Source organism: Hyperolius riggenbachi, chromosome 3 (genome assembly GCF_040937935.1).
Source record: "Hyperolius riggenbachi isolate aHypRig1 chromosome 3, aHypRig1.pri, whole genome shotgun sequence".
Lineage (NCBI taxonomy): Eukaryota > Metazoa > Chordata > Amphibia > Anura > Hyperoliidae > Hyperolius > Hyperolius riggenbachi.
Window position 1 is genome coordinate 49267329 of NC_090648.1, and position 19443 is coordinate 49286771.

General features: G+C 41.0%; 1 protein-coding gene across 1 annotated transcript in view; it reads right to left on the minus strand.

Moving 5' to 3' along the window:
- The window catches only part of LOC137562094 (mucin-3A-like), a 173652-nt gene that overhangs the window by 133196 nt on the left and 21013 nt on the right, over positions 1-19443 (minus strand). Inside the window, exons 9-16 of the mRNA XM_068273431.1 lie at positions 16165-16212; positions 15318-15362; positions 12822-12869; positions 10196-10243; positions 9995-10039; positions 8621-8668; positions 5502-5549; positions 4019-4054 (exon numbers count right to left, since the gene is read on the minus strand). Coding sequence (XP_068129532.1) covers positions 4019-4054; positions 5502-5549; positions 8621-8668; positions 9995-10039; positions 10196-10243; positions 12822-12869; positions 15318-15362; positions 16165-16212 — 366 coding nt within the window. The remainder of the gene's footprint in view (positions 1-4018; positions 4055-5501; positions 5550-8620; positions 8669-9994; positions 10040-10195; positions 10244-12821; positions 12870-15317; positions 15363-16164; positions 16213-19443) is intronic.

A 19443-nucleotide genomic window follows, 5' to 3' on the forward strand; every position in this document is an offset into this window, starting at 1 on the left:
ACTAACCTAACCTCTCTTAAAGGGGAACTGAAGAGAGAGGTATATGGAGGCTGTCATGTTTATTTCCTTTTAATCAATACCAGTTGCCTGGCAGCCCTACTGGCCTATTTCTCTGCTGTAGTATCTGATTAAAACCAGAAACAAGCATGCAGCTAGTCTTGTCAGATCAGACTTATAAGTCTGAACCACTGAAACACCTGATCTGCTGCAAGCTTGTTCAGGGGCTATGGCTAATAGTATTAGAGGCAGAGGATCAGCAGGGCTGCCAGGCAACTGGTATTGTCTAAACGGAAATAAACATGACAGCCTCCATATACCTCTCTCTTCAGTTCCCCTTTAACTGACCAGCTATTTTTTTTACAATTCAGTGCTCTGCAGCTTTAACAGTGTATAGCACGGCCGTAGAACTTAATACACAAATTAATCTGCCCTCCTCTTTCTGTTGGTGGGATCTGATTGCTGCTGCCACATTTTTTTTATTTAATTTAATAGGTTTTTTTTGTTTTAATAAAATTAGTTTATTTTTTATTTATCTCTCCCTCCCTTTCCTTGAGATCCAATCACTGTGATCGCCTCTCACAGGCATCAGCCTATGAGAGTGATTGCTTTGTAAGAGACTCTAGGGGACAGCCCAGTGATAGGGCTGTCCCCAGTACAATGCTGCACTAGATCTTAGTGCTATACAAAGAAAAAAGTGGCCGTTTCTGTTTCTAAAGCCTGCAGCCGTGATCACGGGCTGGCAGGCTAATCTCGGAGCGGAGCTCCATCACTCAGCGGGGATGTGGGATCCTCACTAATATCCGGCTACAGGACCTGATGCCAATCGGCGTTAGGCGGTCCTATAGCTGACACCCTCCCACCCCCAAATTAGGTGGTCAGGAGTGGTTAAGACTCCATTCTGGCATGTGCGCCAATAACTGGAAATCAAATGATTATGACAGCACCAACATTTTCAGGTTGAAACTTCATGCACCCAAACTGATAATTCGTTATGACTCATAAATAAAACCACCTGAGAAAATCATGGCCCAGAGTAAGTATGTTGAAACGGGAGGGCAACCTCATACGTCAATATTAGAACTTAGATTTTTAGATTTCCTATTTTCCTGTGACACTTATAAAAACACAAATACAAAGACTTTTATCTAAGAGATATTTTATTACCAGGCTTTTTTAATGATCGTAAAAAGGCATTCACAAACAGTGGATATCTTTTTTTTTCCCTAATGCCTAGAGATGAGCGTAATGACCTAATTACGATTTTGCGAAATTTCGCGTAATTAGTGTAATTACGATTATGGCCGTAAGTACATAATCGTAATGAAGAAGGATTTCGCGAAATTTCGCGTAAGCGTAATTTTCGCGTAATTTTCGCATTACAGTCGTATCATGCCGTAATTTCGCATTAAACGCTACCGTAATTTCGCATTAAACCGTAACGCTCCGTATAATATAAAAAAGCCGCCGACTTTAAGGGTTAATAGCAAAGCCCCCTTAAATGTTAAGAGCCTCAAATTTGGAGAATATATTAAGGAGATCAGGAGGAATAAGAGGAAAAAAATTTTTTTCAAAAAGACCTTATAGTTTTTGAGAAAATCGATGTTAAAGTTTCAAAGGAAAAATGTAAACATTTAAAAACCCGCCGACTTTAACGGTTAATAGCAAAGCCTGCTTAAAGTTTAGGAACACCAAATTCCCAGGGTATATTAAGGGGATCAGTGGGAATAAGAGGAAAAAATTTTCAAAAAGACCTTATAGTTTTTGAGAAAATCGATTTTTAAGTTTCAAGGGCGAAAATGTCTTTTAAATGTGGAAAATGTCAGTTTTTTTTGCACAGGTAACAATAGTGTATTATTTTCATAGATTCCCCCAAGTGGGAAGAGTTTTACTTACTTCGTTCTGAGTGTGGGAAATATAAAAAAAAAACGACGTGGGGTCCCCCCTCCCAGACCTCTTTAACCCCTTGTCCCCCATGCAGGCTGGGATAGCCAGAATGCGGAGCACCGGTCGCGTGGGGCTCCGCACCCTGACTATACCAGCCCGCATGGTCCATGGATTGGGGGGTCTCGGAAGGGGAGGGGCAGCCAAGCTTTCCCCTCCCCCTCCGAGCCCTTGTCCAATCCAAGGACAAGGGGCTCTTCTCCACCTCCGATGGGCGGTGGAGGTGGAGGCCGCGATTTCCTGGGGAGGAGGTTCATGGTGGAATCTGGGAGTCCCCTTTAAAAAGGGGTCCCCCAGATGCCCACCCCCCCTCCCAGGAGAAATGAGTATAGAGGTACTTGTACCCCATACCCATTTCCTTTAAGAGTTAAAGTAAATAAACACACAGACACTTAGAAAAAGTATTTTAATTGAACAAAAAACATAACCACGAAAAAAGTCCTTTAATATTCTTAATTAACCATTAATACTTACCTGTCCCTTTAAATAAATGATCCCTCGCAATATCCTCGGAAATGTTCTATCAGTTACAATGTAACAAAGTTATTACAATGTATCAACTTTGTTACATTGTAACTACGCCGCACCCGACGTCACTCACCGCCGCCGCCGCCACCGCGTCTGCGCTGCAGGACCCGACAGAGCTCTGAGCTATAGCTCAGAGCTCTCTAAGCATCTTTGTATTTGGGCTCCAAGGAGCCCCATTGGTCCTTAGCAGACCAATGGGGTTCCTTCTGATTTGAAGGAACCCCATTGGTCTGCTAAGGACCAATGGGGCTCCTTGGAGCCCAAATACAAAGATGCTTTAGAGAGCTCTGAGCTATAGCTCAGAGCTCTGTCGGGTCCGTGCAGGACGCTAAGTCCCCGCCGGCTCCGCTGCCCTCCCCGCCTCTCCCACATGTCACCCACATGTCACCCACATGTGGGTGACATGTGGGTGACAGATGTGGGCGGGGTGGACAGCGGGAGCACGGACGCGTATGCGGCGGCTGAGCGGCGAGTGGCGTCGGGTGTGGCGTAGTTACAATGTAACAAAGTTGATACATTGTAATAACTTTGTTACATTGTAACTGATAGAACATTTCCGAGGATATTGCGAGGGATCATTTATTTAAAGGGACAGCCCCTCCCCTTCCGAGACCCCCCAATCCATGGACCATGCGGGCTGGTATAGTCAGGGTGCGGAGCCCCACGCGGCCGGTGCTCCGCATTCTGGCTATCCCAGCCTGCATGGGGGACAAGGGGTTAAAGAGGTCTGGGAGGGGGGACCCCACGTCGTTTTTTTTTTATATTTCCCACACTCAGAACGAAGTAAGTAAAACTCTTCCCACTTGGGGGAATCTATGAAAATAATACACTATTGTTACCTGTGCAAAAAAAACTGACATTTTCCACATTTAAAAGACATTTTCGCCCTTGAAACTTAAAAATCGATTTTCTCAAAAACTATAAGGTCTTTTTGAAAAAATTTTTTTTCCTCTTATTCCCACTGATCCCCTTAATATACCCTGGGAATTTGGTGTTCCTAAACTTTAAGCAGGCTTTGCTATTAACCGTTAAAGTCGGCGGGTTTTTAAATGTTTACATTTTTCCTTTGAAACTTTAACATCGATTTTCTCAAAAACTATAAGGTCTTTTTGAAAAAAATTTTTTTCCTCTTATTCCTCCTGATCTCCTTAATATATTCTCCAAATTTGAGGCTCTTAGCATTTAAGGGGGCTTTGCTATTAACCCTTAAAGTCGGCGGCTTTTTTATATTATACGGAGCGTTACGGTTTAACGCGAAATTAAGGTAGCGTTTAATGCGAAATTACGGCATGAACGAAACGCGAAATTTCGCGTTGAAAATTACGCTTACGGTATTTTCAATTACGATTTTAATGGCAATTTCGCTACGCTAATTTCGCATCGTAATCGCAAATTTCGCATGCGTAATTATAGTAATGCGAAATTACGAAAATTTCAGCTCAACTCTACTAATGCCCTATAATATTTCTAATTTATTATAAATACCTATGTAGTGATAAACCTAGACTCAGATTTTCATTTTATGTGACTCAAATCTTACCTAGAGTACATTCTTCTGAATCACCTTCTCTTTCTGTGCAAGGCTCTGCAAGAAAACATCAAAGAGAATATTAATCACTTAACTATAGAGATGGCCCAAACTGTTCGCCCGGTGAATTTTGTGAGGCGAACAAGGGGTCTTCGACTCGCCTCCTACACATTATAATAGAGCCAAAAATTGACCTCTCACCCCAGAGTCAGCAAACACATGGCAGCCAATCAGCTATCCCTCCCACATGGACCGCCCCCACCTGTCAGAACGCCAGCCATTGTGTGTGCTTGGCTTCTGTGCTAGGCATATCAGGGAGAGTGTGCTGCTGACAGGGTGAGCATTAGATAGGCCTGTGTTCTGTGTCCTTAGTGCAGATTTGTACTGCTACCACATTGTCCTAAACAGCTATGCCCTTCTCTTAGGGCTGGTATATTGTTGTTTTGGGTTTTTTTTGCTATTGTATTGCTGTTCTGTGTCCAGTGCACACGTTAGCTGTTGGAGACAGGTCTCCTGGTACAAGTAGTGCACCAACCATAACCCAATAATCCTTCACCACCACTACTGGCATCTAGTATCCACTACTGCCCCCTGTATAAGGCCTCAGTGCAGAATTAGTGTTTTTTTTTTGGTCACTTAACAGTCATTAAACTACCTCAGCCTGACCATAGAGGCTGGAAAACTGTGATTGCCTGCATTTCCACGAACGTGTGCACAAGCAAAGCAGCCACTACACACCACTACACAAAGATTGCCACTGAGAGGACTAACAATTATGTCAACTAATAAAAACAAATTTATGCTCACCTGATGTTATTACTAAAGCTATTTGTGGTTGTTTGTGGTGTGTTAAATGTGGTGTTTCATCAGTCAGTGTGAACCAGGCCTAACCCTTACACTACCTTATGGCTATGTATGCATGTCACATGTTTTAAAACACTTCATTCCACACATTTAGGAATTTATGTAGTTGATGCAGTTTTTTTTTTAATCTCTAAAGGCAGAAAACACAGTAATCTTTGGTGGGACTTTTGCCATGGATCCCCCTCCGGCATGCCACGGTCTAGGTGTTAGGCCCCTTGAAACAACTTTTCCATCACTTTCGTCCCCAGAAAAAGTCCTTATAGGTTTTAAAGTTCACCTGCCCAATGAAGTATATGGCGTTTAGCAAGATTCGCCTGTTCGTGAACTTCCCCGGAAAATTCTTGTTCGATAATTTGATGTTCACTACATCACTACTTAATTATGTACTATATTTAGTTTTATGTACACTTAACAGTGTACTTATAGCCAGGTTATTGTAATTAACTTGAAACTAGCTGTCCTCATAAAGTGCAAACTTCTTGCTTTTACTCATGGCTAACACGGTACAACACTTTACTGCTTCTCATAAAGTGGGAAAAGTTTAATTATTTTGTCCCAATTACCATTCTTATTTTTTTTAAACACCTATGTGATGATAGACCCAGACTCAGTTTTGTACTTGCTGTGACTTTAATCTTACCTTTATTATCACATTCTTCTGAATCACCTTCTCCTTCAGTGCAAGATTCTATAAAAAAAAAGTTGAGAATTGTATTTAAAATTCGAAAGAAAGCTTCATACAAAAGAGACTTCTCTGCAAACTCCTCATCCATGCCCTCATAATTTCCCACCTTGACTACTGCAATGCCCTGCTGTCTGGTCTCCCTATTACCCGGACAGCCCCACTGCAGTCCATCATGAATGCGGCAGCCAGAATTATCCACTGCTCCCATCCCTCCACCACGGCAGATCTCCTCCTAGAATCCCTCCACTGGCTTCCTATCCAGTCCAGAATCAGATTCAAGATACTGTGTCTGACCTACAAATCTGTCCACAAAACCTGTCCAACCTACATTTCCGATCTTACTCAGAGGTACACACCTAGCCGCTCACTCCGCTCTTCCAATGAACTTCGCCTAACCGCCCCCCGCATCACCCAGTCCCATGCACGTCTCCAGGACTTCTCAAGAGCTGCTCCAACACTATGGAACTCCCTACCTCCACCCATTAGGGCAGCCCCCTCCTTCAACATCTTCAAGAAAACCCTCAAAACTCACCTTTTCACTCTGGCCTACCACCCCTCACAATTGCTCTAAACCCACAGCTGAACTCTGGTCCCCTACCTCTCGTGTCCCTACCTCGCCCTCTAGATTGTAAGCCTTTGGACAGGGTCCTCCTCCTTTTGTGTCCTACCTGATCATGCACCTCCATTACTGTGCACTCATGCTATGCATCTGAGTGAGCCTAACTTGCCTAATCTCCATGCTCCATCCAGTGACTGACTAAGCATCACCTTGTACTCATACTGTGCTGTGTGATCTGGTTTTCTTGTATTTCTGTATTGTCATATTGCTGTATGTCACCCCTAAATATTGTCTGTAACCTAAATTAATGTTCGGCGCTGCGTAATATGTTGGCGCTTTATAAATACAATAAATAAATATAGAGACAAGGAGGATTTATCATAAAGATTTTTTTCTCTTCTGAGATGGCCTGATCAATTTCCAAATTCTAGCACTGGCTTGGGAGACCAAACTTTACAGTTTAGCGGTACAAGGGTATGACAACTGGCTTAGGTGAATTCTCCTTAACTAGATCTCTACACTTGAAAGACACTACTTTTAATGCTAACCTAACCTATCTTAATACTCCACTCTAATACATGTACCAAAAACTGACAATAGCCACATCGTTTTGACTGCATCAACTTTTCCAGTTTTACTACTCCAGGCACGACAAACTAACATGTCAGCAATTTCTGAGGTGACAGCAGAGCATAAAAGAGGCAGAAACCAGTGCATAGGGGACAGAGAGGCATGTCATGGACCACAGAACATGCTCTTGTGTCAGCCCCCCTCCCCCACCTCGGGCACACTTTAACTAAAAGCAATTCACAGTGTTGCACCTCTGAATTACTGAGCTGCTAAACCTAGAATGGGGTTACCCCAAGACCCCTGGTATATGTAGAAATAAAAATGGATACTAGGTCAGCGCTAGGAAATAGTTAAATATCTATTTTAATATGGTTCTGATTGGTAACAAACAAGTAAAACAACCTTAAATAAAAGTATATATATTTCCTGCAACCTCCAAATGGGTGCAGCAGATATACATGCCCACATGCACACACCAATCACCTCCACTGACCTACTGCAGTAGGGGAAAAGTAAAAATATAAAATGCATAAAAAATGCAAATAGAAAAAATTGTATATTAAAAATATATCAAAATGAGATCATACTTAGCACTAGATCAAATAACTGACACTATGGCCCATATGCAATTCACTTTTTCACCCGAGTTTTTTCCTAGGTGACATTTTCAAACTTGTCAATAAAATGCCTTTTAAACAACCAGCAAGCAAATAAATACTCAAAATAATTTTGCTAGTACTTTTTAACTTGCTTTTTGGTACTTTTACAATTGCAACGTGCCAACAATTTATTATAACTTGAAGATGAAACATTTTCTCCTCGGAGAAAACTCAGGTGAAAAAGTGAATTGCATATGGCCCTATAAGTGATTGCTGTTTGAGTAATGAATCATCCGTGCTAATAGTATATTAGCACGGATGATTCATTGCTCAAACAGCAATCACTTATAGGCTATCATTCATAAAGCATTTCCGCATGCGGAAATGCTTAAAACAGCTGACTTTACCGAACACTCGGCAAAGTCAGCATTCATAAAGGCTCTTTCCGCATGAAAAAATGACACTACCCAGCAGAGTGATAAATCACCGCCTTGTGCGGTGATTATCGGAACAAATGTAGCAAAATGTTAATTCATAAAGCAAGCGGTGTGAGGTCGGGAAGTACCGCTCCCTCTGATGTGGCGATACCAATGTAAGTGAATGGAGACACACAGACCTCCCAGGCAGCTGCAGCAGAGCGGAACACGGAGAAATGTATCAACTCTGCAGCTTCCGTGTCTCCGCCTACCTACCACCTGCCTACCGCCAGCCTAGTTCGGGGACTCTCCGCACTGCTACCGCACATGGATACTTTTTTATGAATTCCCACCCAGAAGTCTAAAACACCGCCAGCAGTGTTTTCCCGCACTGATTCTTCATACCAACAGCACTTTCATGAATTATAGCCATAGTGTCAGTTATTTGTTCTAGTTCTAAGTATGATCTCATTGTGATATATTTTTAATATACAATTTTTTCTATTTGCATTTTTTCTACATTTTATATTTTTATTTTTACTTTTCCCCTACTGCAGTAGGTCAGTGGAGGTGACTGGTGTGTGCATGTGTGCATGTATATCTGCTGCATTTGGAGGTTGCAGGAAATATATATACTTTTACCTAAGGTTGTTTTCTCTGTTTGTTACCAATCAGAACCATATTAAAATAAATATTTAACTATTTCCTAGCACTGACCTAGTATCCATTTTTATTTCTACACTTTAACTAAGTACTATAGTTTTGTGTACGCTTAAGAGTTCAAGTATAGCCACATTTTTTTATTCACTTAAAACTGTCTGTCCACAAAAATTCGATAACTTTTAACTATTTAGTCCCCATTACATTTCTTTTATATTTGAAATGGTAGACCAAGGCTATGATTTGTATTTGCTGTGACCTTAAGCTTACCTGTATTATTACATTCTTCTGAATCACCTTCTCCTTCAGTGCAGGACTCTGCAAGAAAATGTTGACTTATATTCAAGATTTGAAAGTCAGAATTTGAAGAAAACTTCATGCAAAAAACAGAGATGCCTGTACTTACAAAAGAGACAAGTGGGATTTATCGTAAAGTTATATATTTATTTTATCTGAGATGTCCTGATCAATCTCCAAATTCTAGCACTGGCTTGGGAGACCAAACTTTACAGTTCAGTGAAACAAGGGTACTTACAGCTGGCATTGATGGATTCTCCTCAAGTTAAACTCTGAACTTTAAAGACGCTACTCTTAAGGCTAATTCTAACTTTCTTTCTTAATACCTCGCTCTAACCTCGCTCTAACACATGCACCAAATACTGACAATAATCGTATAATTATGACAACACCAACATGTCAGTTTGAAACTCCATGCACCCAAACTGATAAATTCTCATGACTCGTCAATGAAACTATCTGAGAAAATCATGGCCCAGGCTAAGTATGTTGAAACAGGATGAAGGGGAGAGGCAATGTCAAAATTTCAATATTAGAACTTTTAAATTTCAGATTTCCTGACACTGATAAAAACACAAATAAAATACTTTTATCTAAAAGTTATTTTATTGCCCGGTTTTTTTATTATCATCTTAAAATGGGCAGTCCACAAACAGTTGATACCTTTTTCTGTCTGAATTCTTTGTAACATTTCTGATTTATTTTAAATACCAGTGTAATAATAAACCTAAACTCAGATGTGTATCTGCCGTGACTTTAACCACTTCAGGATTCGGCGTACGATTAACTACGCCCCTGAATCCTGAAGTGGATTGCATGGAAACGGCCGCTCGTAAGAGCGGCCGTTCCATGTCAGTTCACGGAGGGTGACTCCGTGAACACCCTGTGAGCCACCGATCGCGGCTCGCAGGGTAAATGTAAACACACGGGGAGGATCTTCCCCGGTGTTTACATGTATACGGCACTGCTGCGCAGCAGCGCCGTGGAGGAGATCGGCGATCCCTGGCCTCTGATTGGCCGGGGATTGCCGGCACCTGATAGGCTGAAGCCTATCCTATCAGGCGCAGGATGGAATTCCATCCTGCGCCGGCTCACAGGGGGAGGAAGAGGGAGGGAAGGGGAAGGAGGCCAGGAAGCGCTGCGGAGGGGGGCTTTGAAGAGCCCCCCCCCGCAAGCGCAAGCAGCTGGCGGCAATCAGACCCCCCCCAGCAGGACATCCCCCTAGTGGGGAAAAAAGGGGGGAAGTCTGATCGCCCTGGCTGCCAGCTGATTGGTGCTGCGGACTGGAGAGCCCACGCAGCACCGATCAGCAAAACCACCCCCTGGCACAGAAGTGGTTAATCTTACCTTGCTTACATTCTTCTGAATCTCCTTCTCCTTCAGTGCAGGGCTCTGCAAGAAAACATCAAAGAGAATATTAATCACGTATGTAAACTTAAAAATGTACTTATATCCAGGTTATTGCAATTAACTTAAAACTGGCTGTCCTCAAAAAGTAGAAAAAGTTTAACTATTTAGTCACTTGTACTTGCTATGACTTAATCTTACCTGTATTATTACATTCTTCAGAATCACCTTCTTCTTCAGTGCAAGGCTCTGTGAGAAAATGTTGAGATATGTATTTAGGATTTGTCGTTAAGATTTGAAATACAACTTCACACATAAGAGACTTCTCTACTTACTATAGAGACAAGGGGGATTTATCATAAAGATACTTTTTTTCTGAGATGACCTGATCAATCTCCAAATCCTAGCACTGGTTTGGGAGATGATGCTTCATAGTTTAGCAAAACAAACAAACAAAAAAAACAGACCCCCGTATGTATCAATGATAGTCAGATTAATATCTGAAACGACCACTGCAATAACCCAAATTACATGTCATACAAATACTTTATTGGAGGAAACAAGAAACAATAAAATAAATTTCTGATCATCAAAAATTTCTGTTTTTAATAAAAATATATATTTTTTATAAATATGAGCTTTACAGTTTAGAGGAACAAGGGTCTTAAAACTAGTTTGCATATGTGTATCAGCGCCAAGGAAACAAAGTGGCCGCTGCTGAGAGAAGAACGATGTCCAGAGTTCACAAACAGATAAATTATATATGCTCATCGCAGAGTCGAAAAACAAAAGACGAGTCTTCAACAAAGGATAAAAGCAGGCAAATCTCCACCACAATAAATATTGGGTTCACGGCACAGCTCTGCAATCATGGATATCCAAAAAAGGAAAGAGGCTTACCAGCTGGTGACAACCCACATTATAAGGTTGTATCAATGATTTGGTAGGACATCAGGAAGCAACAGTCTGTCCAGGATCCACCAATTCAGCAATGATTCCTCTCATGAATGGATATCAGTAAACATGATAAAAAACAAACAAACGGCAACTCTAAGTGTAAACCGTTTAATATAGAGTTTTCATAGTAAAAACAGCTTAAAAATTAGCATAAAAATAGCATAAAAACAAAACTTACATACGGGGCCCATGCAATGGGAACCCCGAGAAAGTTGGACGCGTGTATGGGTCAACGGTAAAGGACAGTATGAAGGTGCCGCCTGTCTCCTTTGGGAAGGAGACAGGCGGCACCTTCATACTGTCCTTTCCTGCTGACCTATACACGCGTGCAACTTTCTCGGGGTTCCCATTGCATGGGCCCCGTATGTAAGTTTTGTTTTTATGCTATTTTTATGCTAATTTTTAAGCTGTTTTTACTATGAAAACTCTATATTAAACGGTTTACACATAGAGTTGCCGTTTGTTTGTTTTTTATCATGTTTACTGATATCCATTCGTGAGAGGAATCATTGCTGAATTGGTGGATCCTGGACAGACTGTTGCTTCCTGATGTCCTACCAAATCATTGATACAACCTTATAATGTGGGTTGTCACCAGCTGGTAAGCCTCGTTCCTTTTTTGGATATCCATGATTGCAGAGCTGTGCCGTGATGAACCCAATATTTATTGTGGTGGAGATTTGCCTGCTTTTATCCTTTGTTGAAGACTCGTCTTTTGTTTTTGGACTCTGCGCTGAGCATATATAATTTTTTTAAGGGTCTTAAAACTAGCCTATGTGTATTCTCCTGAACTAGATCTCTACCATTGAAGACACTACTTTTAATGCTGGTCTAACCTACCTAAAATACTCTACTCTAGCACATGCACCAAAAACTGACAATAGCCACATCATTTTGACTGCACCAACTTTTCCAGTTTTACTATTCCAGCCCAGGCACTCAAACTGCTAATTTCTCATGACTGATTAATGAAGTATCCTAAAAAACTCATGATCTAGGCTATGCTTGTGGAAATGGGGGAAATAAGACAAAGTCAATATATACAGGGACTTTTACATTTCAGATTTCCCATATTCCTGTGATGCGAATAAAAAAAAAACACAAAAACTTCTAGGTGCCTGCATTGCATGCATAGACACAGACTATATTTGAATAAAGAGGAACTTTAGTATAATAAAGCCACATAGTATATTTGAAGAAAATATTAATCACTTAATTTAAAGAGAATCCGAGGAAGAAAAACATTTGAGGTAGCCTCAATCCCACTGCTCTCTGCCACTCCACTGGACAGATATGAGACACTTTCACTTTCAATGACCCCTGGGGTCATGACACTGTAAGCTCTGCTCTGTGTGCTTCATCACAGAGCAGAGTGAAGGTGAGGGAGGTAGGGGTGCGACTTGGGAGAAGAGGGGGAGGAAGAGCTGCCTTTTAGAGCTGGGGAAGGATAATTAGGAATGCCCCTGGTGGGCATTTTGCAGAAGTGCCTCTCCTGCAAGGGATACCCCTTCCCCTTGAGATTACCAACAAACTACATGTTGGCAATTTTGGAGGGTGACAGTGGGGTCCATCGGAGGCAGAGAGCAGTGCATAGAAGACACAGAGGCATGCCATGGACCAGGGAGCATGCCTCTGTGTCCCATCAGCCCCTCCCACCCCCGCCACCTTGGTTACACTTTAAATACTATACTTAGTTTTATTTACACTTAAGGGTGCGCTTACAGCCACATTTTTGTAATTAACTTAAAACTGGCTGTCCATCAAAAGTAGATAACATTAAATTATTTAGTTCCCATTACATTTTTTTTTAAAACCTTTGTAATGGTAGACCAAGACTGAGATTTGTATTTTCTGTGATTTTTTATCTTACCTGTATTATTACATTCTTCTGAATCTCCTTCTCCTTCAGTGCAAGACTCTGTGAGAAGATGTTCAGATTTATATTCAAGATTTGAAAGACAGAATTTGAAGAAAACTTCACAAAAAAGAAATTTTGCTATTTACAAAAGAGTAAGTGGGATTTATCATAAAGTTATTTTTTTTCTGAGATGGCTTGATCAATAGAGATGACGGTGAACGGTTCCCGAACTGTTTGCCGCCGAACACCTCACCCTGTACTACTTCCAGGTCACTATGCCTTGGATTAGTACGGTTGCGCTGGCCCAGGCGGTGCGTGTCCTAGATCACTTTCCTGTTGCCGGGCACTTTCTTCGCATGTGCGTGACGTCATGAGTGATGTCATGCTCATGCACAGGGAGTGCCCGGCCACAGGTGCACGATCAAGGACGCGCATCGCCGGGCCAGCGCAACCGTACTAATCCAGGTCATAGCGACCAGGAAGTACTACAGGCACAAAGAGATTCTCCCACAAACAGTTCGGGCCATCTCTACTGATCAATCCCCAAATTGTAGCATTGGATTGGGAGACCAAGCTTTATAGTTCAGTGGAACAATGGTCTAACAACTGGTTTAGGTGGATGCTCCTCAAGTTGAACTCTACACTTTAAATATACTACCTTTAATGCTAAACCTAACCTCTCTTAATACTCCACTTCTGCACATGCACCAAAAACTGGCAATCATACAATTATGATAGCACCAACATTTCCACCTCCATGCACCCAAACTTATAATTCCTCATGACTCATCAATAAACCACCTGAGAAAATCATGGCACAGGCTAAAGCTAAGTACGCACTTGAGATAAAAATCTTTGGAAAATGAAAGGGCAAAGACCAATTTTACCACCTTCATGTAGTATGAAGGCCAACAGATTTTAAATACTAAAGCTGGGTGCACACAAGATTAATCTTTGAAAAGTGAAAGATCAAACATCAAATTTGCAGATAATCTTTGTAAAAAAGACACAAAAGACCCCAAAAGAGCCAGACAAAAGATAGTTATCTCTCAATATTGTAGATTCATTGTGGTGGAACTGATCTACAGGTACTGTCCATTAACCTCCCTGGCATTTAATTTCCCCAGGATTACTGTGCAAAAAGTGATCTAATTTTCATAACTTTTTTTCCCCTGCAACTTGAAAAATGTGTCAAGCAAGGGTCTAGTATACAATGCAGGAGAGTATTGACTTGTATGCATATCGATACTGTTCACAGCATGTTTTGTATTGGCGTGTATATGCTTCAATACCGCTAGGGAGGTTATACAAGCTGTGTATGAGATCTGCAGATATCATAGATAATGAAAGCATTTTGCAGAAACTGATCTTTTGCAGGAACTGTTCTTCTGCATATGGAAAGCATCTTTAGAAGGATCAGTCTTTCAAATCTCCCTGACACATTAATTCCTCAGAGCTATGATTAAGTAGCCACCCTTGCTCCGATACACATGATCTTTTATCTGTATGCTGTGATGCTGGTTTATGGAATAAAGATTTTTCTACTTTCACCATAAAACACTGGTTCAGCGGGATTGTCCTTTTTACTTTTTACATGAATTCCTCAGTTTGCAAAGATTTTTATCTAATGGGTGTACTTAGCTTAATAGAACAGACTGTGTAGGTATGGCTCTCATACTGCATGGAAGTGGTAAAATTGGCCTTTAATCTTTCATTTTCCAAAGAATTTTATCCCATGTGTGTATTCAGCTTACGTGTGTTGAAACAGGTGTATGCGTCTGTGTGTGTGTGGGGGGGGGGGGGGGGGGCACTACTGCAAAAAACTATAAAATTTAAAATATGTGCAAACATATACAAATAAGAGGTACATTTTTTTCAGAGTAAAATGAGCGATAAATTACTTTTCTCTTATGTTGTGTGATTTACAGTAGGCAGTAGAAATCTGACAGAAGTGACAGGTTTTGCACTAGTCCATTTCTTTATAGAGGATTCTCAGGGATTTATTTATTTTCAAAAGCACTTAGTGAATGGCAGTTGCTCTGTCCATCTGCCAAAAAACTATGTAGTGAGCAGGGAAGCTGTCCAGCATCATTGTTTAAATCCTTTTTAGGGAATATCTTCATAAAGAATAAAAGCCTTGCTGAGAATCCCCTGTGAAGAAATGGACTAGTCCAAAACCTGTCACTTATGTTAGATCTCTACTACCTACTGTAAGTGACAGCATTATAGGAGAAAAGTCATTTATGGCTCATTTTACTCTGGAAAGCACATACTTCTTATTTGTCTATGTTTGCACATATTTAAAATGTTACAATTTTTCACTGTAGTGCCCCTTTAAGAGATCTTTTATTGCCAGGAATATTTAATCATCTTAAAAAGGGCAGTCCACAGACAGCGGCTACCCTTTTTTCTTATTTCCCTATAACATTTCTATTTTATTTTAAATACATATGTAGGGATAAACCTACATAGATAGACTCAAATTTGCATTTGCCATGAGTGACTTACCTTGCTTACATTCTTCTGAATCGCCTTCTCCTTCTGTACAGGACTCTGCAAGAAAACATTTGAGAGAATATTAGAATCAGATTTAGAATCAGGTTTATTCGCCAAGTACGCCAAATGACATACCCGGAATTGTTTTTGGTACACATGGCATAGCAGTTGTACATATACAGACATAAAATAGACTAAATGAGAATGAACATGATATGGACCTAGGAAGCAGACCTTCAGAACAAGGGATACAGATATGAACTACAGTGGATTGGGGTAAGGGGCTAGTTCCCCACAGTATGTATTAATTACTTAAATACATTCTATATTTAGTTTTGTGTACACTTAAAGTGGACCCAAATTAAAAATACAAGATTTCAGAAATAAAATCTATTTTCTAAATTATAATAATAAATAGCAGCCCTTTTCAGCTGCATGATGACAAATATAAAATACTTTACATTTATTGGAGAAACCCCTCCCTTCCTTTCATATTGCCGGGACAGAATCCGGCAAACTGGTGGAGTAGGTGGTGACCGGCAATGGAGGAATTGCTAATAGCTGCCACCTGTATAACCCTAGTTATGAAAAGAGAAGGGTGAAAAGCAGGCACTGAAATGCTCATAGGCTTGAAGGAGTATTTATTTATCTTTGTATGTGTCAGAGTGGTGCAACTAAATATTTTGAATTATAAAAATGTTTAGTTTGGGTCCACTTTAAGAGTGTACGTATAGCCATGGTATTTTAATTAACTTGAAACTGGCTATCCTTTAATCTACATTGCATTTCTTATTTTTTAAATACCTATGTTATGGTAGACCTAAACCCAATTTCATACTTGCTTTGAATTTAATCTTACCTGTGTTATCACATGCTTCTGAATCACCTTCTCCCTCAGTACAAGATTCTGTAAGACAATGTTGAGATTTGTATTTAAGATTTGAAAGAAAACTTCACACATACGAGACTTATCTACTTACATCAGAGACAAGGGGGTTTTTATCATAAATCTTTTTTGTTTTTTTTTCTGGGATGGTCTAATCAATCTCCAAATTCTAGCAATGGATTGGGAGACCAAACTTTATAGTTCAGTGGAATAAATGTACTTACAACTGGCCTAGGTGGATTCTCCTCAAGTTGATTTCTACACTTTCAAGACACTAATTTCAATGCTAATATTAACCTAGCCTCTCTTAATACTCCACTCTAGAACATGCACTAAAAACTGACAATAGCCACAACATTTTGACTGCACCAGTTTTTCCAGTTTTACAACTCCAGGCACCCAAACTGATAATGTATTATAACTGAATAATGAAACCACCTGTACAAATTATGGCCCAGGCTAAGTGTGTTGAAACAGGGGAAATAAGAAAAATCAATATGTGAATATTGGGACTCTTAGATTTTAGACCTATATTTCATCTGTGGCAACAATAAAAACACACTTACAAAGACTTCCAGGTACCCGCAATGCATGCATTTTTTGACTAAAAGGAAAACATTAGTACAATAAAGCCACATAGTATATTTTACTTAACTACATACTATGTTTACTTTTGAATGCACTTAACTCTCCTGGTGGTCTATTAGAAACCACCAGGGGGCAGCGCAGCACTATTTTTTTTTATTTTAAATCATGTAGCGAGCCTAGAGCTCGCTACATGATAGCCGCTGTACAGCGGCATCCCCCCGCCCTGATTGGCCAGGCAGGGTCTGGGGGGGGCGGCACGGTGCGGCAATCAGCTGCGATTTTGCGTGGAGCGGTGGCGATCGGAATGCACACGCAGCTAGCAAAGTGCTAGCTGCGTGTTGCAAAAAAAAAATGATGCAAATCGGCCCAGCAGGGCCTGAGAAATCCTCCTACACTTATGGACATGTTTTTTTCTGAGATGGCCTGATCAATTCCCAAATTCTAGCACTGGCTTGGGAGACCAAGCTTTACATTTCACTGAAACAAGGGTCTTACAACTGGCACAGATGGATTCTCCTCAACTATATATAAAAAAAAAAAAAAAAAAAATATATATATATATATATATATATATATATATATATATACAGTAGAACAGTTTTTATTTGCATGAAAAAATAAAGAAAATGAAATGTCACAAAAAATAACTTCCGAACACATCTCTTGTGTGGTAAATTTTGAAACAGGGGACTGCACACAGTTCAACATCGCAGTCAGGACAGTGGTATCTGGTTTCCCTGTGGATTGTTTTGCCACTGTTGTCTCGCTTTGAGCAGCACACCACACACATCCTTGTGGGTGTTGCCTTTTTCTCTGTTGGTGGGACGTATTCAAGAAAGTGGCGGCCAGTGAGACGTTCTGGGTTGATCACCTCAACGGCATGGCATCCAGGTCTCCTCACAGCCAGTGGTGGTCTTTGGTGCTTCAAAATAATAGCTTCCATAATTCTCCACACAAAGTCTGCATGGTGCCCAGGCTGGTCGCTATACTTTTGGAAAAGAACATAAGCGTTGCAACGGCACTGCTCAAGCATATGGCAGAAGATTTTCTTACAGTATTTTTTTGTTGCTTCCTCATCGCAGAATAAAAAGTTGTCTCCTGGTTGGCTTTGTCAACTCCTCCCATGGTGTGGTTATAGTCCATGACGACTTGTGGCTTGAGGATATCTTTTGCCACCACTCATGTGTACCATAGTAGTGGCGGTGTTATGAACTGTACTCAGCAAGCACATATCTTTTTTGTCCCACCAACGTAGGGCCATCATTTTGCCCTTTTTCCAGGCCACAATTTCTCTTGGTTTCAATTTCTCAGAGGCAAAAGATGATGGCATGTTGCGGGAATTAGGCCTAACAATCCCATAGCAATCTGTCTTGTTTTCCACAAGAACCTCATACGATTCTGGCGACGTGTAAAAATTGTCTGTTGTTACACAGTATCCTTGGTTCAGCAAGGGCTTGGTGAGTGTCAGAACGGAGGATGATGCCATTCCATACTGGCTGTATGTGTCGCTGAAGCATGTTTCCTTGCCTGTGTACATCACTGAATTGCATATGTACCCAGAAGATGACTTGCACAGCTGCTCTTTAGGCCAAAGTGTGCTCTTTTTGAAGCGATGCACTGGATCCAGCTTAGCCTCCCTTTGTAAGCCATCAGACTTTCATCCACGCTGACATCTCTCTTGAGCACGTAGCTATCTCTTAAGCTCCTCTGGATCAATTGGTACACATCACAAATTTTTCTCAGTTTGGGGCAGGGTGGGTATGCTCATCATATTCATTGTTATTTGGCGCTGCACCTATCTGCACAACCTCGGGGTTACGCCTGCTCTTGTGTTTGCCTGAGGAAGTGGGCTTGGGACCCGTGAAACACGTTGCATAATTTTATGTGGAGTACTGATTAAATATATATATTTTTCTGGATACCATATATGGTGGTTCTGTCATATATATTGGGGAGATGGATGCACCCAATTTTTTATTTGGTTCTAATAGACTAATAATTTTTATTCTGCTGGCGCCTCTGTAACTACTACAATAATCCTCTCATTTATCACGGCCGCCCATTGTAATTGTGCATGCTGGGGAATATGGAGCAGAGCAAGGGGGCACAAATGCAGAAAAAATAAAGCAAGAGGACACGCCGATCACCCACCGCAACTATATAAGTTGGGAACATGGAGCAGAGCAAGGGGACACACCGCTCACCGCCCACCGCAATTGTGAACTCTGGGAGACACAGAGCAGCTGCAGAGTGGACAGAGCAGACTCCACCAGCACAAAGTAAGTTAGCACGACCCAGGCTCGAGATTACCGATAGCAGCATGTTATTTCCACCCCCGGGCCTGGGTTGGGATTACCGGCCCAAACTGATAAATCCTCATGACTCATCAACAAAATCACCTGAGAAAATCATGGCCCTGACTAAGTGTGTTGAAACGGGGGGGGCTGTCAATATTAGAGCTTTAAGATTTTAAAAGGATAACTGATAGTAACAGAGGCGCCAATTTAGAATAAAATAATTTAAAATCTGTTTAAAAGGAGGGGGGTTGGTGGTTACCACCCTCCGAAATATAATGACCAGCCAATAAGTGGTTGTACATAAATAATAAAATTTATTATAAGTTCTCCAGGCATGCAACGCGTTTCACGGGTCAAGAGCCCGCTT